This window comes from Chondrus crispus, genomic scaffold (genome assembly GCF_000350225.1).
Source record: "Chondrus crispus Stackhouse genomic scaffold, scaffold_42, whole genome shotgun sequence".
Classification (NCBI taxonomy): Eukaryota; Rhodophyta; class Florideophyceae; order Gigartinales; family Gigartinaceae; genus Chondrus; species Chondrus crispus.
This window is the reverse complement of record NW_005179363.1, coordinates 340,430-355,825: the sequence shown is the minus strand read 5'-3', so window position 1 is coordinate 355,825 and position 15,396 is coordinate 340,430. Positions and strand designations below refer to the sequence as shown.

The 15,396-nt window shown below is 53.0% G+C and overlaps 5 protein-coding genes; 3 read left to right on the top strand and 2 right to left on the bottom strand.

Moving 5' to 3' along the window:
* The first annotated feature begins 452 nt into the window (after nucleotides 1-452).
* CHC_T00009393001 (threonine--tRNA ligase, chloroplast or mitochondrial) lies at nucleotides 453-2,787 on the top strand. XM_005719084.1 is given in 2 exon segments: nucleotides 453-2,477; nucleotides 2,478-2,787. 1 exon segment carries the CDS (start codon nucleotides 453-455, stop codon nucleotides 2,475-2,477), a length of 2,025 nt encoding a protein of 674 aa, XP_005719141.1. The 3' UTR covers nucleotides 2,478-2,787.
* A 263-nt stretch (nucleotides 2,788-3,050) lies between these two features.
* Nucleotides 3,051-6,050, top strand: CHC_T00006488001 (hypothetical protein). The gene has a single exon (XM_005719083.1). The coding sequence runs from the start codon at nucleotides 3,051-3,053 to the stop codon at nucleotides 6,048-6,050; it is 3,000 nt and encodes a 999-aa protein (XP_005719140.1).
* Nucleotides 6,051-6,139: 89 nt separating this feature from the next.
* Nucleotides 6,140-6,298, bottom strand: CHC_T00006487001 (hypothetical protein). Its single transcript, XM_005719082.1, has one exon. The coding sequence runs from the start codon at nucleotides 6,296-6,298 to the stop codon at nucleotides 6,140-6,142; it is 159 nt and encodes a 52-aa protein (XP_005719139.1).
* A 3,494-nt stretch (nucleotides 6,299-9,792) lies between these two features.
* CHC_T00006486001 (hypothetical protein) lies at nucleotides 9,793-11,619 on the bottom strand. XM_005719081.1 is given in 2 exon segments: nucleotides 9,793-10,542; nucleotides 10,543-11,619. 1 exon segment carries the CDS (start codon nucleotides 11,617-11,619, stop codon nucleotides 10,543-10,545), a length of 1,077 nt encoding a protein of 358 aa, XP_005719138.1. The 3' UTR covers nucleotides 9,793-10,542.
* Nucleotides 11,620-12,063: 444 nt separating this feature from the next.
* Nucleotides 12,064-13,420, top strand: CHC_T00009351001 (Translation elongation factor EF-Tu, mitochondrial). The gene is made up of 2 exons (XM_005719080.1): nucleotides 12,064-12,216; nucleotides 12,308-13,420. Exons 1-2 carry the CDS (start codon nucleotides 12,064-12,066, stop codon nucleotides 13,418-13,420), a joined length of 1,266 nt encoding a protein of 421 aa, XP_005719137.1.
* The last annotated feature ends 1,976 nt before the right edge of the window (nucleotides 13,421-15,396 follow it).

Sequence of the window (15,396 nt, the reverse complement as noted above, 5' to 3'; positions counted from 1 at the left end):
GCATCTCGCACGTCTGCGCCCTGAGCCGCCGCGTCCTTAGAGAGGGCCTCTCTAAGGATTGCGTGGACGGGCATGTATGGACTGACGAGGCAAACGCACCGCGCGCGTGAGCGCACCGGGAGAAACCTTCGCGCCTGCATTCCCGCACATCGTATAAATAAATAAATATACAGCATGCGATGCTGTGCAGCGCTGTACAGCGCTTCCCCGCGTGTAAGTCGTGGACACGTGTCCGCATGGCGCTTCTGTAAGCATCACGCTCCGCCCGGTCCGGATCCTGCCGGCCACCGAGATCACCATCGCCCGGCCCCCCGTCACCCGCACCACGCCCCTATCCACCTGCCTCCTTCTTCGCCACCCCCGTCTGCACTTGCACCTTCCCCCATTCCCCTACCCCTTCTTTAACCCAGCCCTCCGCCCTCGCAGGCACAACCCCCGCTGCCATTCTCGTAATGGCCTCGCGCCTCCTCTTCGTCCCGTCCGCATGGACTACGGCCCGCACCTCGTGGCTGCGACTGCGCCCGTCCACCGCCCGCCCGTCCTCCCCCTCTGCCCTGCCGACCCTCGTCCCGTTGCGCCGCCTATCCGTCTCCGTGGCCGCGAAGGACCCGCGCGCGGCGCCTGCGCCCGCCGCCGCCGCCTCCGCCTCTGCCGCCGCCGCTGCCGCCACCGCGCCGCCGCCGCCGCCGCCGCTCGTGCTACCGACGAACGACAAGAGCCCGCACCTGCTGCGGATGCGCCACACCGCGGCGCACGTCATGGCCATGGCGGTGCAGCGCCTGTTCCCGTCCGCGCACGTCACCATCGGCCCGTGGATCGACAACGGCTTCTACTACGACTTCGACGTCGCCCAGCCGTTCACGGACCGCGACCTCAAGCGCATCAAGAAGGAGATGGACAAGATCATCCGCATGAAGCTCCCGCTGCTGCGCGAGGAGATCTCGCGCGCCGAGGCCCGCCACCGCATCGAGCAAATCGACGAGCCGTACAAGCTCGAGATCCTCTCGGCCATTTCCGAGCCCATCACCGTCTACCACATCGGCGACCGCTGGTGGGACCTGTGCGCCGGCCCGCATGTCGAGCATACGGGCATGCTCGACCCCAAGTCCATCGCCCTGGAGAGCGTCGCAGGCGCGTACTGGCGGGGCGATGAGAACAAGGCTATGCTCCAGCGTATTTATGGCACGTGCTGGGAGAGCCCGCACCAGCTCGACGAGTATCTGCATCGCAAGGCGGAGGCGAAGCGCCGCGACCACCGCGTGCTGGGGAGCAAGCTGGGACTGTTTACTGTGCAGGAGGAGGCCGGCGGGGGGCTGGTCTTCTGGCATCCCAAGGGCGCCCGCGTGCGCAGGGTAATGGAGGACTTTTGGAAGGAGCAGCATATGAATGATGGGTACGAGCTGTTATACACCCCGCACGTTGCTAATGTCAAGTTGTGGAAGACCTCCGGGCATCTTGACTTCTACTCAGAGAGCATGTTTGATCAGATGGACGTTGAGGGAGAGGAGTACCAGCTCAAACCGATGAACTGCCCGTTTCATTGTTTGGTGTTTAAAGAAGGCTTGCGGAGCTATCGGGAGCTGCCGTTGCGCTGGGCCGAGCTGGGGACTGTGTATCGGTATGAAAGGAGCGGGACGTTGCATGGCTTGATGAGAGTGCGTGGTTTCACGCAGGATGACGCGCACATCTTTTGTCTTCCTGACCAACTGGCGGGGGAGATCAAACGCGTACTGGATTTGACGGAGAGCATTCTCGGGCGATTTGGGTTTAGAGAGTACGAGATCATGTTGTCGACGCGGCCAGAGAAGAGCGTCGGCTCGAATGACATCTGGGAACGGGCGACAAACGCGCTGGAGGAAGCGCTCAAGGTGAAAGGGTGGGACTATTCAATCGATGATGGGGGAGGAGCTTTCTACGGGCCGAAGATTGACGTGAAGATCAAGGATGCGATCGGACGCTTGTGGCAGTGCTCCACTATTCAGTGTGACTTCAACCTGCCGCAGCGATTTGAACTGGAATATGTAGCTAAGGATGGGTCTCGGCAACAGCCGATTATGGTGCATCGCGCAATCTTCGGCTCCGTGGAGCGGTTCTTTGGGATTTTGGTGGAGAGTTTTGCTGGCGAGTTTCCGCTTTGGCTGGCGCCGGTCCAGCTCAAGCTATTGCCTGTGACGGATGAGTCGAGGGCGTATTGCGAAAAGGTGGCAACCGATGCAAGGAAAATGGGGCTGCGGGTTGAGGTTGACACAAGCGGTGAACGATTAGGAAAGATGGTACGAAATACAGAACAAGAGCGCGTTCCGCTGATGGGCATTGTGGGAGCCGCGGAAGTGGAGAACGGGACAATCAGTGTTCGGTCGCGGAAGACTGGGGACCTTGGAGGGATTGACACGAAGGAGACACTGGAGAAGATTGAAGTCGCTGTCAAGAAGAGCGTGGACTTTGAAGCTGTTGACGATAAGCGTTCTCCGTGTTGAGCGTGTGTTCCGGGGGATGTGGAGTGTTTACATTTTGTTTTTTTGAGTGCGTGTACACGTGTATTTTAATAGGAGTTGAGGGCACAATCGTGGGGGGATGGCACCAGCGATGCACATCTGGAATTATCGAATCACAGTGACAGGACGCTGCTGTCGACGTCACCACCGATTCAGGTCGGAATCTCCGAAAGTCTCGCTTCTGTTGCAGGGAATTCAACAGGTGTGGTGCAAAACAAACGAACTGTCGTCCATCTTCTTCTTGCCTAACCCACGTCATTTGACCCGTATGTCTAGCAACGGCCAACGTTACCTCTACCCCGCATTATTCCCCCACTTTTCGCGACGCCCTATGACCCTCTCATAGCGTCGCGTCCCAGAGCATCCATCCCTACCCACCATGCCTTTCTTCTCCCTCTTCGGGCGCAAGGGTCATCCTTTCAGTTGCCGACTATTCGCGCCCCTCCTTTCAATCTTCCCCTGTACTACCTTTTTGAGGCCCCGGTTACTCTCCTAGCACTGCATTAGTCTCCTCCCGTTTTGCCTCTTGCTTGTCCTCATGCGTCCAGGCTTATCATGGGCGGTACCACCAGCAAGGAAGCCGAACTTCTAGCGGCTCTCTCCAAGCAAGACACACGTAGACTCCGCGCGTGTTTCTCTTCCTCACAATATTCTCCGCTCCACCTCCTCATCCCCATTTCTCAATCTTTCCTCGACCGGGTCAACGAACCTAGTCAGACATCCGACGACCACTCTGCCCCACCTCCATATTCGGAATGGCTCGCACTGAGTCCGTCACACGTCGCTGCGGAACAAGCCGACACCCGAATACTTGCTGAGATAATCTCTCTTGTATGTGGCGCCCCACCAGCTGGCGCGCAACTGGCTGAAACAGACCGCATCCCCATGGAGATTATCGACCCGCCAGATGGAAACAGATGGAAAGTTCGGGACCGCATAGGCCTCACGCCTCTCTCTCGTGCAGTGCGTGCAAACAACAGCCAAGCAGTCACCCTCCTTCTCGACGCTGGCGCGAATGTCGACGAAGTGCACAGCACCGCCGAGTCTGACAAGCACGACCCGACGCTTTGGTCGCACGCTCGATACTGCGCTGGCAGGGGTAACCCACACATCTTGCAAATCTTACTCGAGCGCGGTGCCGACTTTGTATCGTGGGGCAAGGACGGACGACGACCGGTGCATCATGCGGTGCAGGCAGGCCATCTTGAGTGCGTTAAAATCCTCATCGCGCAAGACAATGCCAAAATCGACGAGGAAAATGGTTTAGAATGTGAAGGTCCATCATCTACCGAGAAACGGGTTAGAGCCATTTCGAAATACACTGTTCGGGAATGTTCCATAACTTATCCAACGGAACCCGTTGTAGAGGCTTCCTCGTCGGCCAGCAGTACATCTGCTGCCGAACCTTCAAATGATGAAGATGCAGTTTCAGCGGACCTACCCGAGCATCACAGAAATATCCTTGGGGCCTTGCAGCTGGCAATACAAGACGCCGTGAGAGGTGTATCTATTGGTGCGACTCAAACAACAAGTAATTTCCGAAGTAACCGCGACCGCGGGGCATCGCTTTTACATCTTGCATGCTCGCACTCCCGCCCTGACATTCTATCATACTTACTCTCATTCCCTGAGTTTCATAATGCTTTGGAAGACATGAACGACAGTGGCAAGACCCCCATTTTTATGGCCGTTCGACATGGTTCGAAGCACTGCTTGCAGCTGCTTATTAAAGCAGGTGCCAACGTGGCATCAAAAGACATTGAGAATTGGACCGTGCTTCACGAGGCTGTAAAGGCAGGGGATGGTAGTATCTCAACTCTGCAGTTTCTTGTCGACCAGTGTATGCTGGACTCCAACGCTGTTGATGATGATGGATGGACTGCTCTTCACGTTTGCGCCAGGTTCAGTTCTCCGAAAGCTGTAGATGTGCTCGTCAAAGCGGGATGTGACATCAACGCAAAGACAGAAGACAACGAAACCGCAGTGTTGCTTGCCTGCGCCCAGCCATCAAGCACGGAGGTTCTCTGCAGGCTTCTCGCAAACGGCGCAGATTTGACAATCCATCTCGACACCCCTCTGACGCCGTGTCTTCTTGTGCTCGGACGAAGAGACTTCATCCAATTGACTATTCTTCTCAACCATATCAAAACTCTTGAGCACGCAACACGATTACAAATTTTTCGCCTGGAATCACAGAGGACAGGGGATACCCTGTTGCATGCATGCGTTCGGGAGGGTAATTTTGAATCGATTGAGAGGCTCGTAGACCTCGGAGCCCCGCCGAATGAGAAGAATCAAGAGGGCCTCGCACCAATCCACATAGTCTGTAAAAACGGAAACGACGAGATCGCAAGAGCGCTGCTAAAGGGCAAGACAGACCTCAATCTGATTCGCGCGGATGGGATGACGCCCCTGCACATTGCCGCCGATGCCGGTCATCCTGAAGTTGTCCGACTATTATTAGAGCACGATTGCGATCCGAATCAAACTCTGTCCAATTCAGGACGGTATCACGGCTTTTCTTCTTTGATGTTTGCGGCCCGACTTGGAAACGCAGCGATCGTTTCTTTGTTATTACAAGCAGGGGCGGATCCTAACCTTCAAAAGGGAGATGGTTTTACAGCCCTTCACCTTGCCGCGTTGAACGGAAATGCGCAGGTCTGCAAGAGTCTTCTTGCTGGTGGATCTGACTACATGCTCGAAGACCACACGGGCTACCTGCCTCTACAACTAGCTACACGTCATGGCCAGTATGAAGTGGTCAATGGTTTTATAGCAGCCAATGTAGCGCCAGATTGTTGCGGAAAGCTGGGATTAACAGCTTTGCACATCGCATCGTTCATGTGTGACGCAAGAATAATCTGGCTACTATTGAGAGCAGGTGCCAGCACTAATATGATGAATAGCGAAAACGCAACCCCGCTTCATATTGCGGCTGGCAGGGAACAAGGTCGTGTTAGCATGCAATTACTAATAACAAATGGAGCCAAGCTTGATCTTGTCGATAATGAGCAAGAAACCCCGCTCCATAAAGCTTGCTACAAAGGCATCTACCAAAACGTCAGACTGTTACTTCGGCGTGGGGCTGCCCCATCTCAAGTGAATAAGAAAAACGTCACACCGCTTCATCTTGCGGCGGCGAATGGAAATGAGGAAACCGTTAAGGCTCTTTTGAGGTATGGTGCCGATGTACATGCGCAAGACGAAGATAACAGAACACCATATGCGGTAGCCTCGGAAAACAACCATCGGAAGGTCATGATTCTTATGTTTAGAGCGATTGCAGTAGCTCTCGAAGATATTGCACCAAGAGTGATCTATCACCCAGATCCATCCCCTTCAAGTTCGATGCGAATATTTTGCGTCATTTGCCAAAACTCTTTGCTGGGAGGCGAAGAGACACGGAGGTTGCCCTGCTCTCATCTGTACCATGACCACTGCATTCTCACATGGCTGGGGGGTGAGGACCTTTCCCGTCACGAGTCATGCCCATTATGTCTCAGGTCGGTCTTGCCAGAGGTTATTCCAACACGAGCATCGTCACAACCGACATAGACTTGAAGGTATTCGAAAACTATTATATGGAAGAGACCATGGCAGATTGCATACGCGGGAAAGCTGAACAGGTTTCAATGTAAGTACCGCTAGCTTCTTGCGAATTCGCCCTGCAGTCCTGTCAATTCTGAATATCTTCGAGTCTTGTCCGTTGTTTTATATATGGACCAGTGGTTACGGTCATCAATAAATCCTTGGCCCTTTTTAATTGCCGGGATTTTTCCACCTTCAACCCTTTCTTTCGCCATGATTCAGTGTGGTAGGGGTATCTTCACTGACTTTCTTCTACTAGTAGTAGTAGTACAGCACCGGATGGTAAAGATTACCAGGGAACACCTTTCTGTCTGCAACAGTGAGGCTGTGCGTGTGAACGGCAATAGACTCATTCCCAGTTCTCAAGTTCCTTCTGCAATCATTGCGTACGTTCTTTCAAGCGAAGGGCTGCCGAGTATTTATTTCAAGTGAAAGATGTTCTACGCGCAGAGCTATTTCTGCTACTACATGAGCTCAGGAGCGCTAGATCGGGGTCAAATCAGTTCTCAGTCTCCAAAGTATCCTCTTTTTCTCCGCCGTTTTGGGATTTGTTTGACTCTAAGTAGTCATCTCCAAATGGGGAGAGCGGGGGAGGCTCATCGTAATCGCTCCACTCTTGAGGCAGAAGTGTCACGAAGCCAAATGGGTACTCACTTTCGAATGCTTTAGCGTCGTCCGTGTCCTCTTGTGAACCTGCTTTACCTCTGGCATTACTGGAAACTTCCAAGTGCATCACCCCATCTCCAACACGTTCCATGTCAACCTCTTCATAGCTAACTGTAGATCGTTGTCCATGTGAGTCGAAGCGGCGTGATCTGTTACCATAGCCATCACTGTACTTGTCCCTTGAGTTGCGGTCTCCATACCTACCGCCGTAATATCCTCTATCGTTGCCCTCGAAGCGGTCTTGATTCAAGGGTTTGCTGTATCCATAGTAGTCACCCCTCCCCCCTCCTCCACCTCCTCTTTGGTAGTCTTGATCTTGATATTGCCGCTTTCTACCTCGGGCATCTTCATCGATATGGTCGTCGAATTTTCGTTTGGGATAGTAGTCATCGCCACTGCGTCTGTCATAGCCCCTGCCGTATCCCATATCTTCATCGCGAAAGCTGCGAGAATCGGACCTTGAACCATATCCACTTCCACCGTGCTGTCTTTCTTGATATGAGCTTCTACCGCCGTCGCCGTACGCGCGGTCGCTGTTGTTACTGCCTTGCCTGTAATTCCCAGTCCTGTTCTGGTTATATGGATTTTCGAGTCTTGCGGTGGAATGGTACGCGTCATCATGGCGTTCTTTGAAGGAACCACCACCTTCGTCCTGAAATTGATTATATGTGGTGTGCCTTCCTGTGGACATGACTGAGATAAGTAGTTGAACTTAGAGGTTGTCCCCCGCAAGATGTTGATGTGTGCAGGACTCAAGAAGAAGCAAGATCGTTTCGGAAAAGAAAGAGAAAGCTCTTTTCTTTGCCTACTGCGAAAATTGTCAGCTCGATCACGGCTGCGCGCTAATAAAGTGATGCTTGCTGGGCTCTGACTTTTTCGATGACATCCAATTCAATTTTTGCCGTAACCGAAGGATGCTGTGCAACCACTCTCCTCGTTACCGATGAAAACTTAACTAGTTGTGCAGAGTTTGTATTGTGGACCCGTTTCGCACTCTTTTTAACGTTCTGCAGAAGACATGCCAGAATAGCTGACGTTCAACCGCGGGCTGGATCCATGTGTGTGTATAAACGAGGAAACGCATACAGAGAAGTACGGCTGATAATCAATGTTAATGGGATTGGAGGAAGTGTTGAAGTTTGTTTTATGCTCATTTCAGAAGTACAAGAACGACAGGGAACATTTCTTGAAAAACGAACATCAAGTTTGAAAAAAGGCACGACACACTTCGGAAAAGCAATCTAGGATACAGTAAAGTACCCAAGGGCATGTCTAAAAGAAAAAAAAGAGAGAGACACTGGCCTGGCTGTGGCGGGGTCACCCACTAACACCCACTAACTGCACTGCACCGCATGTGTGTCCATCATCTGGGGAGGTGACAAATAAAAGGGGATGTCAAACAACATTTAGACACACAGGGATGATGAATTTGATCAATATAAAGGGAGCTGTTTCATTGGTTCAGTCACCATTTTCCCACCTCATGATCGTTTATGAATGCAGCTGATCCTTCAAACTCTCAACTGCCCATCCACCTCACACTGTCCGGTTCCTCCCTAACACGTCTCTCATGCACCGGGCCAACAATACCATAAACCCAAACCGACTCCAAAACCAAAACCAATAATTCCCGACCGTCGTCCCGCAGGCCCTCGTTTTATCATAAACCCCCCGATATGTCTTACCTTTCCCTACTTCTCACATGTACCCCGCTCAGTCCCACATGGAATCCGCACTCCCCGACATCGAAGAATTGCATCGCGTCGCGTGTCAGAACAAGCAGTCTTTCTACACGGACCCCTCCACAGGCCTCGTCGTCTTCTCTGCTTACCATCTCTCACAACGCAAGTGTTGCGGCTGCGGCTGCCGCCACTGCCCGTATCGCCCACCCTCACGGTCTGCCCACGCCTCTCCCAAGCTCCTCAACGGCTCCTTTGATGACCTTCCAGAGGAGGTCGACATCGTGTTTTGGTCCGGTGGCAAAGATAGTTTCTGTGCGCTTCGAGAATTGCGAAGAGAGTCTATCCGGGATCCCGTCTTATTGACTACGTACAATGGAGACACTGGCATTGTCGCTCATCAAGAAGTCGATATTGCGGATGTAAAGCGTCAAGCCATATGCCTCGACCTACCGCTAATTGGCGTACCCGTCGCTTACGGGGAGTATGTGCCGTGCGTACAGAAGGCCCTTGACAAATTGAAAGACAATGGTGTACAGGTCATGCGTCTCGTATTCGGCGATTTGCACCTCGCTCACATCAAATGCTGGCGAGATGCTCATCTGGGCTCTCTCGGAGCCAAACTACACTATCCGCTGTGGAAAGCTGATTATAATTTTCTCCTGCGCGAGCTAGCGGAGGCCAACGTCGCTGTCAGGATCTCAGCCATTGACAAGGACATAAAAGGGATGAAGCAAGTCAAAGTGGGTGATCGCTTCAATAGTACTTTTGTCAAGAGCTTGCCCCCTGACGTAGACGCTTTTGGGGAGAACGGCGAGTTTCATACCCTTGTACATGTATGGGAGCCCGCTGTCTTGTGACTGGCGTACAATCATGAAGACGCTCTTCTTGTCCCCGCGATCTCCCAACATTTAGCGAGGGAAGACTGGTTTTCCTCCCTCGTCCAATGTTGGGAGATGTCCTGTTGCAATGGTCGCACACTCACCATCCAGAGCGAAACCCTATTCATACAACAACCTTAACACCTGCCCCAACAAGGTATGGAAATGTCGCTGAGGCCACTTTTTGTTCCATACCGTTTACTGACTTTGGTCTCAAAACAGGATCTATGCTTTGGTGTCCGGAAAGCCAGCAAATGGATATAGGCAAGTATTGGCGGTGGGGTCATGTTTCCCGTGTCCAGTTATAATTACAGGTTTGGATAGGCGGCTTTCATTAGTTTCCACCTAATGTTCAAGAAAAGCCCCATACCAAGAGAGCTTATGTATCCTCATGACCAAGTTTCATTTTGCGCGGTGATTCAACACTGTATTGCACAGGCGCCCACTGGGCGCCTCCTGAAATCCTAAAATCGCAAACTGTGCTGACCAAATCGGGATTTTATAACACGCAAACGGCGCGTTGTGCACACATAACGCGCCGTTTTCTCGGACGGGCAACCCCATGCTAGGTTAAAAGTGTATCGCACAAATGCCAAAATGCGCGCGCGTACAATCCAAATTATCTCTAGTTAGAGCTTTGACGGCGTCATCGTCGGCGTCCAGTGAGTACAAATTGTGCGTATAGGTAGGGGGACGCACATTGTGAGCCCAAGCATTTCCGTGACGAAACTCAGTTTTTGTGCACAAAAAATATGACTCTGACACAAAAAATAATTTCCGGAGGCTCCCAGTGTCCTCTTTTTCTGAGTCGGTGCAGCACCCTCCCGTATGCGGTAGGAATTGTGGGTACTGTAGCATCGCCACGTGGATGACCCAAAGCTGCGTTAAAGAGCCGATTTATGACACCAAACGCCGTCCGTTCCTCCTGCCATCCATCCCGAGCGTTCTCCCTTCTAACACATCGTGGTCTATGCTACACACGAATAGCAAGTGCTGCAAGTATTGAAGTTATTGAAATGTGCTCCATACTATGTCCCCTTTGGAAGCTCGGAGATTTACCATATGTCAATTGCAAACCGTGCCTCTCCCGTTTGGGTTAATTGTTTGAAACAATACATTAAGTACCGCTGCTCAATAAACAAGCCACGCACCCCAGCCAGCTGTTCTGCCAGATCCACGGTAAGAGTCCAAAAAGACGCCGACACCGACGCTGACGGCAAGCCACGCACGCAGTCATGAGTTCTTAGAGTATTTCAAGCGGTCCTTGGTTCCTTCTTTTTGCTGCTTTCTATCTTTTCGAAACCCAGATTGTGGCGAGGTGCGACCATCTCCTGAAGCTCTACTGGCAAAATCCCTCGAATTGCTTCGAGCACGCGACGACCAACCTGTTCTCGATTGCTGCTTTTTGGCCACAAAGCCTTCCTTCCTTGGGCGAGCCTCGTTCAGTGACACATCACGCCCCATAATGCTCGTCCCCTGGAGCGACTCGATGGCCTTCAAAGCACTTTCTCGGGTACGCATTTCAACAAAACCATAACCCCGAGAGGCTCCAGATTGGTCTGCAGGTACCTGGCATCTCAAGACGGCGCCATATCCTGAAAAGGCGCGGTAGAGATCTTCCTCGGTGGCCCTAAAGGACAAATTGCCCACAAATACATTGAAGTGCCCCTCCTTGTCTGCTTCCTGTTTTGAAGTAGAGCTCCGATTCTCTCCGGGCGAGTCCCTCGTCGGGTCCTTACTCAAAACAGCAGCTTCTGGTGCACCGTCCTTTTCCCCGCCTGGTTTGTTCTTTTCTGCCGTCTTTGCAGTCATCGCCGGAGCTGGCACGTCCTTCTTCATGGCAGTACCAACGCCCTTCGCTGCATTAATGGCCCTCTCCCCTTCCGACTTGACTGTCTTCGACTTAGCTTCGAACGAAGCATGGGCAGCCAGGGCTGAAAGCGCCTCCTCCTCCCCCCACAACAAGTCAGTCTCCGAGGCATACCACTCATGCAGACAGGCGGAGCAGCCGACTACCCTCGGGGCGCCCTCGAGCTCCTCGGGCTCGACGACGTACACCGCAGCGCACTCGACGCATTGCAAGTAGCTTTCCGCCGTATCCGAATTTCGGCTAGACGGGGCTGCGGCGGCCGCAGCGGCGCGGTCCTCATCCGAGGGAGACGCGGCTGCGGACAGGCGCAGGCTTCGCGGGCGCGTTCGACGCAGCGTGGGGAGCGCGTGGCGGGCGCGGAGGCGGCGCGGAGTCACCCTAGGGACAGCGTGAACGGCTCGGGGGCAGGGGTTTGGCGGATGCGCAAAGGCGATGTTCATGGATGCAAGGGGGATGCGGACGACGGCGAAATCGGATGGTGTGCTCGCGAAGAAACGAAACCAAGTTGAGGTAGACGAGGCTACGCGGCCACTGGTGAACGTAGCTCGGAGCCGGAGATGACGGCTGCCATTTGGTGTCCCAATCCACTTGAAGCCTCCGGCTCAGAGCCAACCACCACCTCACACGCTGTACACATGGACGACGTGTGCCCCCTTAGATCCAATTTCTGTAATTCAATCCGCATGGCGAGCTCATGCTGCTCTGCCACGTATAACCAGTATCACACGTGTCTTCTGGGAACGACTCGCCAGGATCGGCGCCCAGTTCTCTCTCTCTCTCTGAGCAACGCGTCCGTTTCTTCTTTCTACGCCAGCCGATCCATCCGCCCCAGTTAGCCGCATCGTACCCATTCCCCTCGCTCCCCGATCTCCCTTTCTGTCAACATGTTCAGACTCCCACATCTTGCCTCACAAGTAGCTCGCGTTGTACGTGCAACCTCAGCCCCCTCAGTGCCGGCACGCTCATTTGCAGACGCTTTTCAACGCACAAAGCCTCATCTCAACGTCGGTACAATTGGCCACGTTGATCACGGAAAGGTTCGTTCCGCAATTCGTTATTATACCCGACCCCTCTCCCCCTCATTTCGAATCTGACCTGGACCTGCCTTTCGTGTTTCAACCACGACAGACTACCCTCACAGCCGCGATCACAAAAGTCCTCTCCGAGGCAGGCGGCGCCACCTTCACCGACTACGATCAGATCGACAAAGCACCCGAAGAAAAGAAGCGCGGCATCACCATCTCCACCGCCCACGTCGAGTATGAAACCCCGAAACGCCACTACGCCCACGTCGACTGCCCCGGCCATGCCGACTACGTCAAAAACATGATCACAGGCGCCGCCCAGATGGACGGCGCTATCCTTGTCGTGTCAGCAGCAGACGGGCCCATGCCGCAAACAAGGGAGCATATCCTCCTCGCTAGGCAGGTCGGCGTCCCGCATATCGTCGTCTTTCTTAACAAATGTGACGTCGTAGATGACGAGGAGCTTATCGAACTCGTCGAAATGGAAGTCAGGGATTTACTCTCATTTTACAAGTTCCCAGGCGATGACACTCCCATTGTACGTGGTAGTGCGTTGGAGGCGTTGCAAGGGAATAAGGTCGAGATTGGCCGTGATGCTGTGCTGAAGCTCATGGGCGAAGTTGATGAGTATATTCCGGAGCCGAAGCGCGATCTCGACAAGCCTTTCCTGATGAGCGTCGAGGACGTGTTTTCTATTCAGGGACGTGGGACCGTTGTCACAGGCCGAGTCGAGCAAGGTACAATTAAAGCTGGCCAAGATGTTGAAGTCGTCGGTTTAAGGGACACCATCAAGGTCGCATGCACAGGCGTGGAAATGTTCAAGAAGAGCCTTGATGTCGGGCAGGCAGGCGACAACCTGGGCTGCCTCCTGCGCGGTATCAAGAGGGAAGATGTCACCCGCGGCCAAGTCTTGTGCGCCCCTGGGAGCATCAAGTCACACAATAAGTTTGAAGCAGAAATCTACTGTTTAACAAAGGAAGAGGGTGGCCGGCACAAGCCATTTTTCACAAACTACGCACCTCAATTTTACTTCCGGACCGCCGACGTAACCGGCAAAGTCATTTTGCCGGATGATGTCCAGATGGTTATGCCAGGCGACAACGTCACGTGTAAAGCGGAGATGCTCAGCAAGATTGCCATGGTCGAGGGGCTCCGGTTTGCAGTAAGAGAAGGTGGCCGTACCATTGGAGCGGGCGTCGTCACCAAGGTAATGTAATAAGCCACATCTGCTTCACCAATAACGAATGCATACACTCGCTGCCTTTCTTGAATTTTCAGAAGACGCCACGGCGACACCTTCACTCCAAACACAAAATAGTATCTTCAATGGCTTTTGCATCCTATGAAGACAGCTCACGAAACACTAGCAGCAGAGGGAGTTTGATACACAATCAACATCAAGGAAGAATGCGAGTTTGACATACATATGACGGAAGACAACACCAGCCCCCGTACGCGGCAGGTCATTGAAGAAGGTTAAGCGGAAAATGAGTCATTGTGCTCTCCTACGGCATTGCTGCAATGGTGTCCAGTAGTTCTGCGACGAATTGCACTTGGCGCTCAACAGATACCACAGAAGCAGGAGGCACATGAACAAAAAGAGCTGCTGCTCCGTTCGCTTCCGCGAGCATCAAAGAGTTGTAGTACACCCAGTTACACACAAATCGTCCTGCGTTGGTTGATAAATCTACCTTGAACCCCTTTTGTCGCATTAGCCCCATCAACGGATCTAGTTCCAGGGTAGTCTGACAACTTGTGGACAGGTCCGAATTGTTGGGGTCGATCGGTCGTTTTATAGGCTTCCAGCCCAACTCATCTGCACATGCGAAAGTCGCCTCATTCTTGCCCTGGATCTCCAACTGAAAGTGACTCACACAGACATTGACGCCGAGGTGAACAAAAACAATCCGTCGCTCCGCACGAGACTTGCCAACGATAACAGGGTGGCACGGAGTGTCGATTCCCTTGTACATGGCTTGAAGCTCTTCGCGGGTAGACTCGGCCGCGACTTTGAGAACGCGAGTCGAGGCTAGAAGCGCGCGATTCCGAGGTGGGTTGTCTTTCATGTAGCCAGCAAGTGCCTTGACGGTGAGCTCAGTGGGATTAATTGGCACATTGTGAAAACGGGAGAAGCCCGTGAGGTGGAACTCCGTGTAACACTTTCCGGGTTTGTCGTCCGCATTCTCAATCGCGGGCTGGAGGTTATGGAGCACCCCCGCTTCTGGAATGGTTCCCATGATAGCCGGCTTTTTCGAATAGGTGAAGGAAGAGCGGCAGTGTGCGGCAGTGTGCGGAAGTGTGGCTTGGGTCCTGGCGATGTTCACGTTCAGTGCGAGTAAGGGTAACGGAAAAAGAGTTCTCGACTACAACTGAGGTCCTATTTGAGCACCGACTGCGCCCTCAAGAGGTACCAAGCTGCAGAAGTACTCTCGGTATGTTGTTTTTGCTGGCGAAAGGAGCTTTTTTCCGCGGGAGCGCGCAGGAGGCACACCGAGGAGTCAACAATCAACACCACTTGCTCTCCGGAAGGCGGTGCATGCGGTTCCGCAACCTTGATACGCCGCCAGTTGAAGGTATCGGTGCTGCAACCAATAGTAGTGTTCACCCGCCATAAATATCTCTTTCAGATCTTTGTCGGTGGCTGATTCTGGGTTGGCGGATGATATTCGGTTGTCACAGATGCCGACAACGCTCATTCGTGGCCCTTTCCAACGCGAGCGCTACACGTTTCAACAGCCGGCTACAGTACCCTTCTCATTGGCTTGATGTGGGACACATAAGAAGTTATGATAAAATATGCGAATGCAGTGCGTATTTGAGGAAAAATGCCTTTATTTGGACGGGAGAATTGGTCTCCAAACTATGCCTGGGTCAAAGTGGGACGACGAGAAATCTCATGTCTTTCACGCTTCATCTGTAATGGGAGAGACCCAACAAAGCCGACGCTGCCGTGTGCTTGCGGGTCCTAAACAACTCGCCTTCCTCAACCTGCATCCGCTGTTTTCGGGCTCTTGGCCATTGCCAGATTGGCAAGTCGTCGCCAACTATGTCTTCGAGAGGCGACACCGCAGACTGCGCTTTCAGACGTTTTTGAGAGTCACTATTTTTTTTGTTTGCAGTATCATTCTCTACATTATACTCCTGAATGTGATAAACGTCGGGTACGGGCGCCTTTGGAGGATTCCGCCCCTC

Bases quoted from the DNA above. Each gene is read 5' to 3' on its own strand.
- CHC_T00006487001 (XM_005719082.1), bottom strand. From the start codon at position 6,298: ATGGCGAAAGAAAGGGTTGAAGGTGGAAAAATCCCGGCAATTAAAAAG.
- CHC_T00009351001 (XM_005719080.1), top strand. From the start codon at position 12,064: ATGTTCAGACTCCCACATCTTGCCTCACAAGTAGCTCGCGTTGTACGT. The intron at 12,217-12,307 runs GTTCGTTCCGCA...CAACCACGACAG, and splicing joins GCCACGTTGATCACGGAAAG to ACTACCCTCACAGCCGCGAT.
- CHC_T00009393001 (XM_005719084.1), top strand. From the start codon at position 453: ATGGCCTCGCGCCTCCTCTTCGTCCCGTCCGCATGGACTACGGCCCGC.
- CHC_T00006486001 (XM_005719081.1), bottom strand. From the start codon at position 11,619: ATGAACATCGCCTTTGCGCATCCGCCAAACCCCTGCCCCCGAGCCGTT.
- CHC_T00006488001 (XM_005719083.1), top strand. From the start codon at position 3,051: ATGGGCGGTACCACCAGCAAGGAAGCCGAACTTCTAGCGGCTCTCTCC.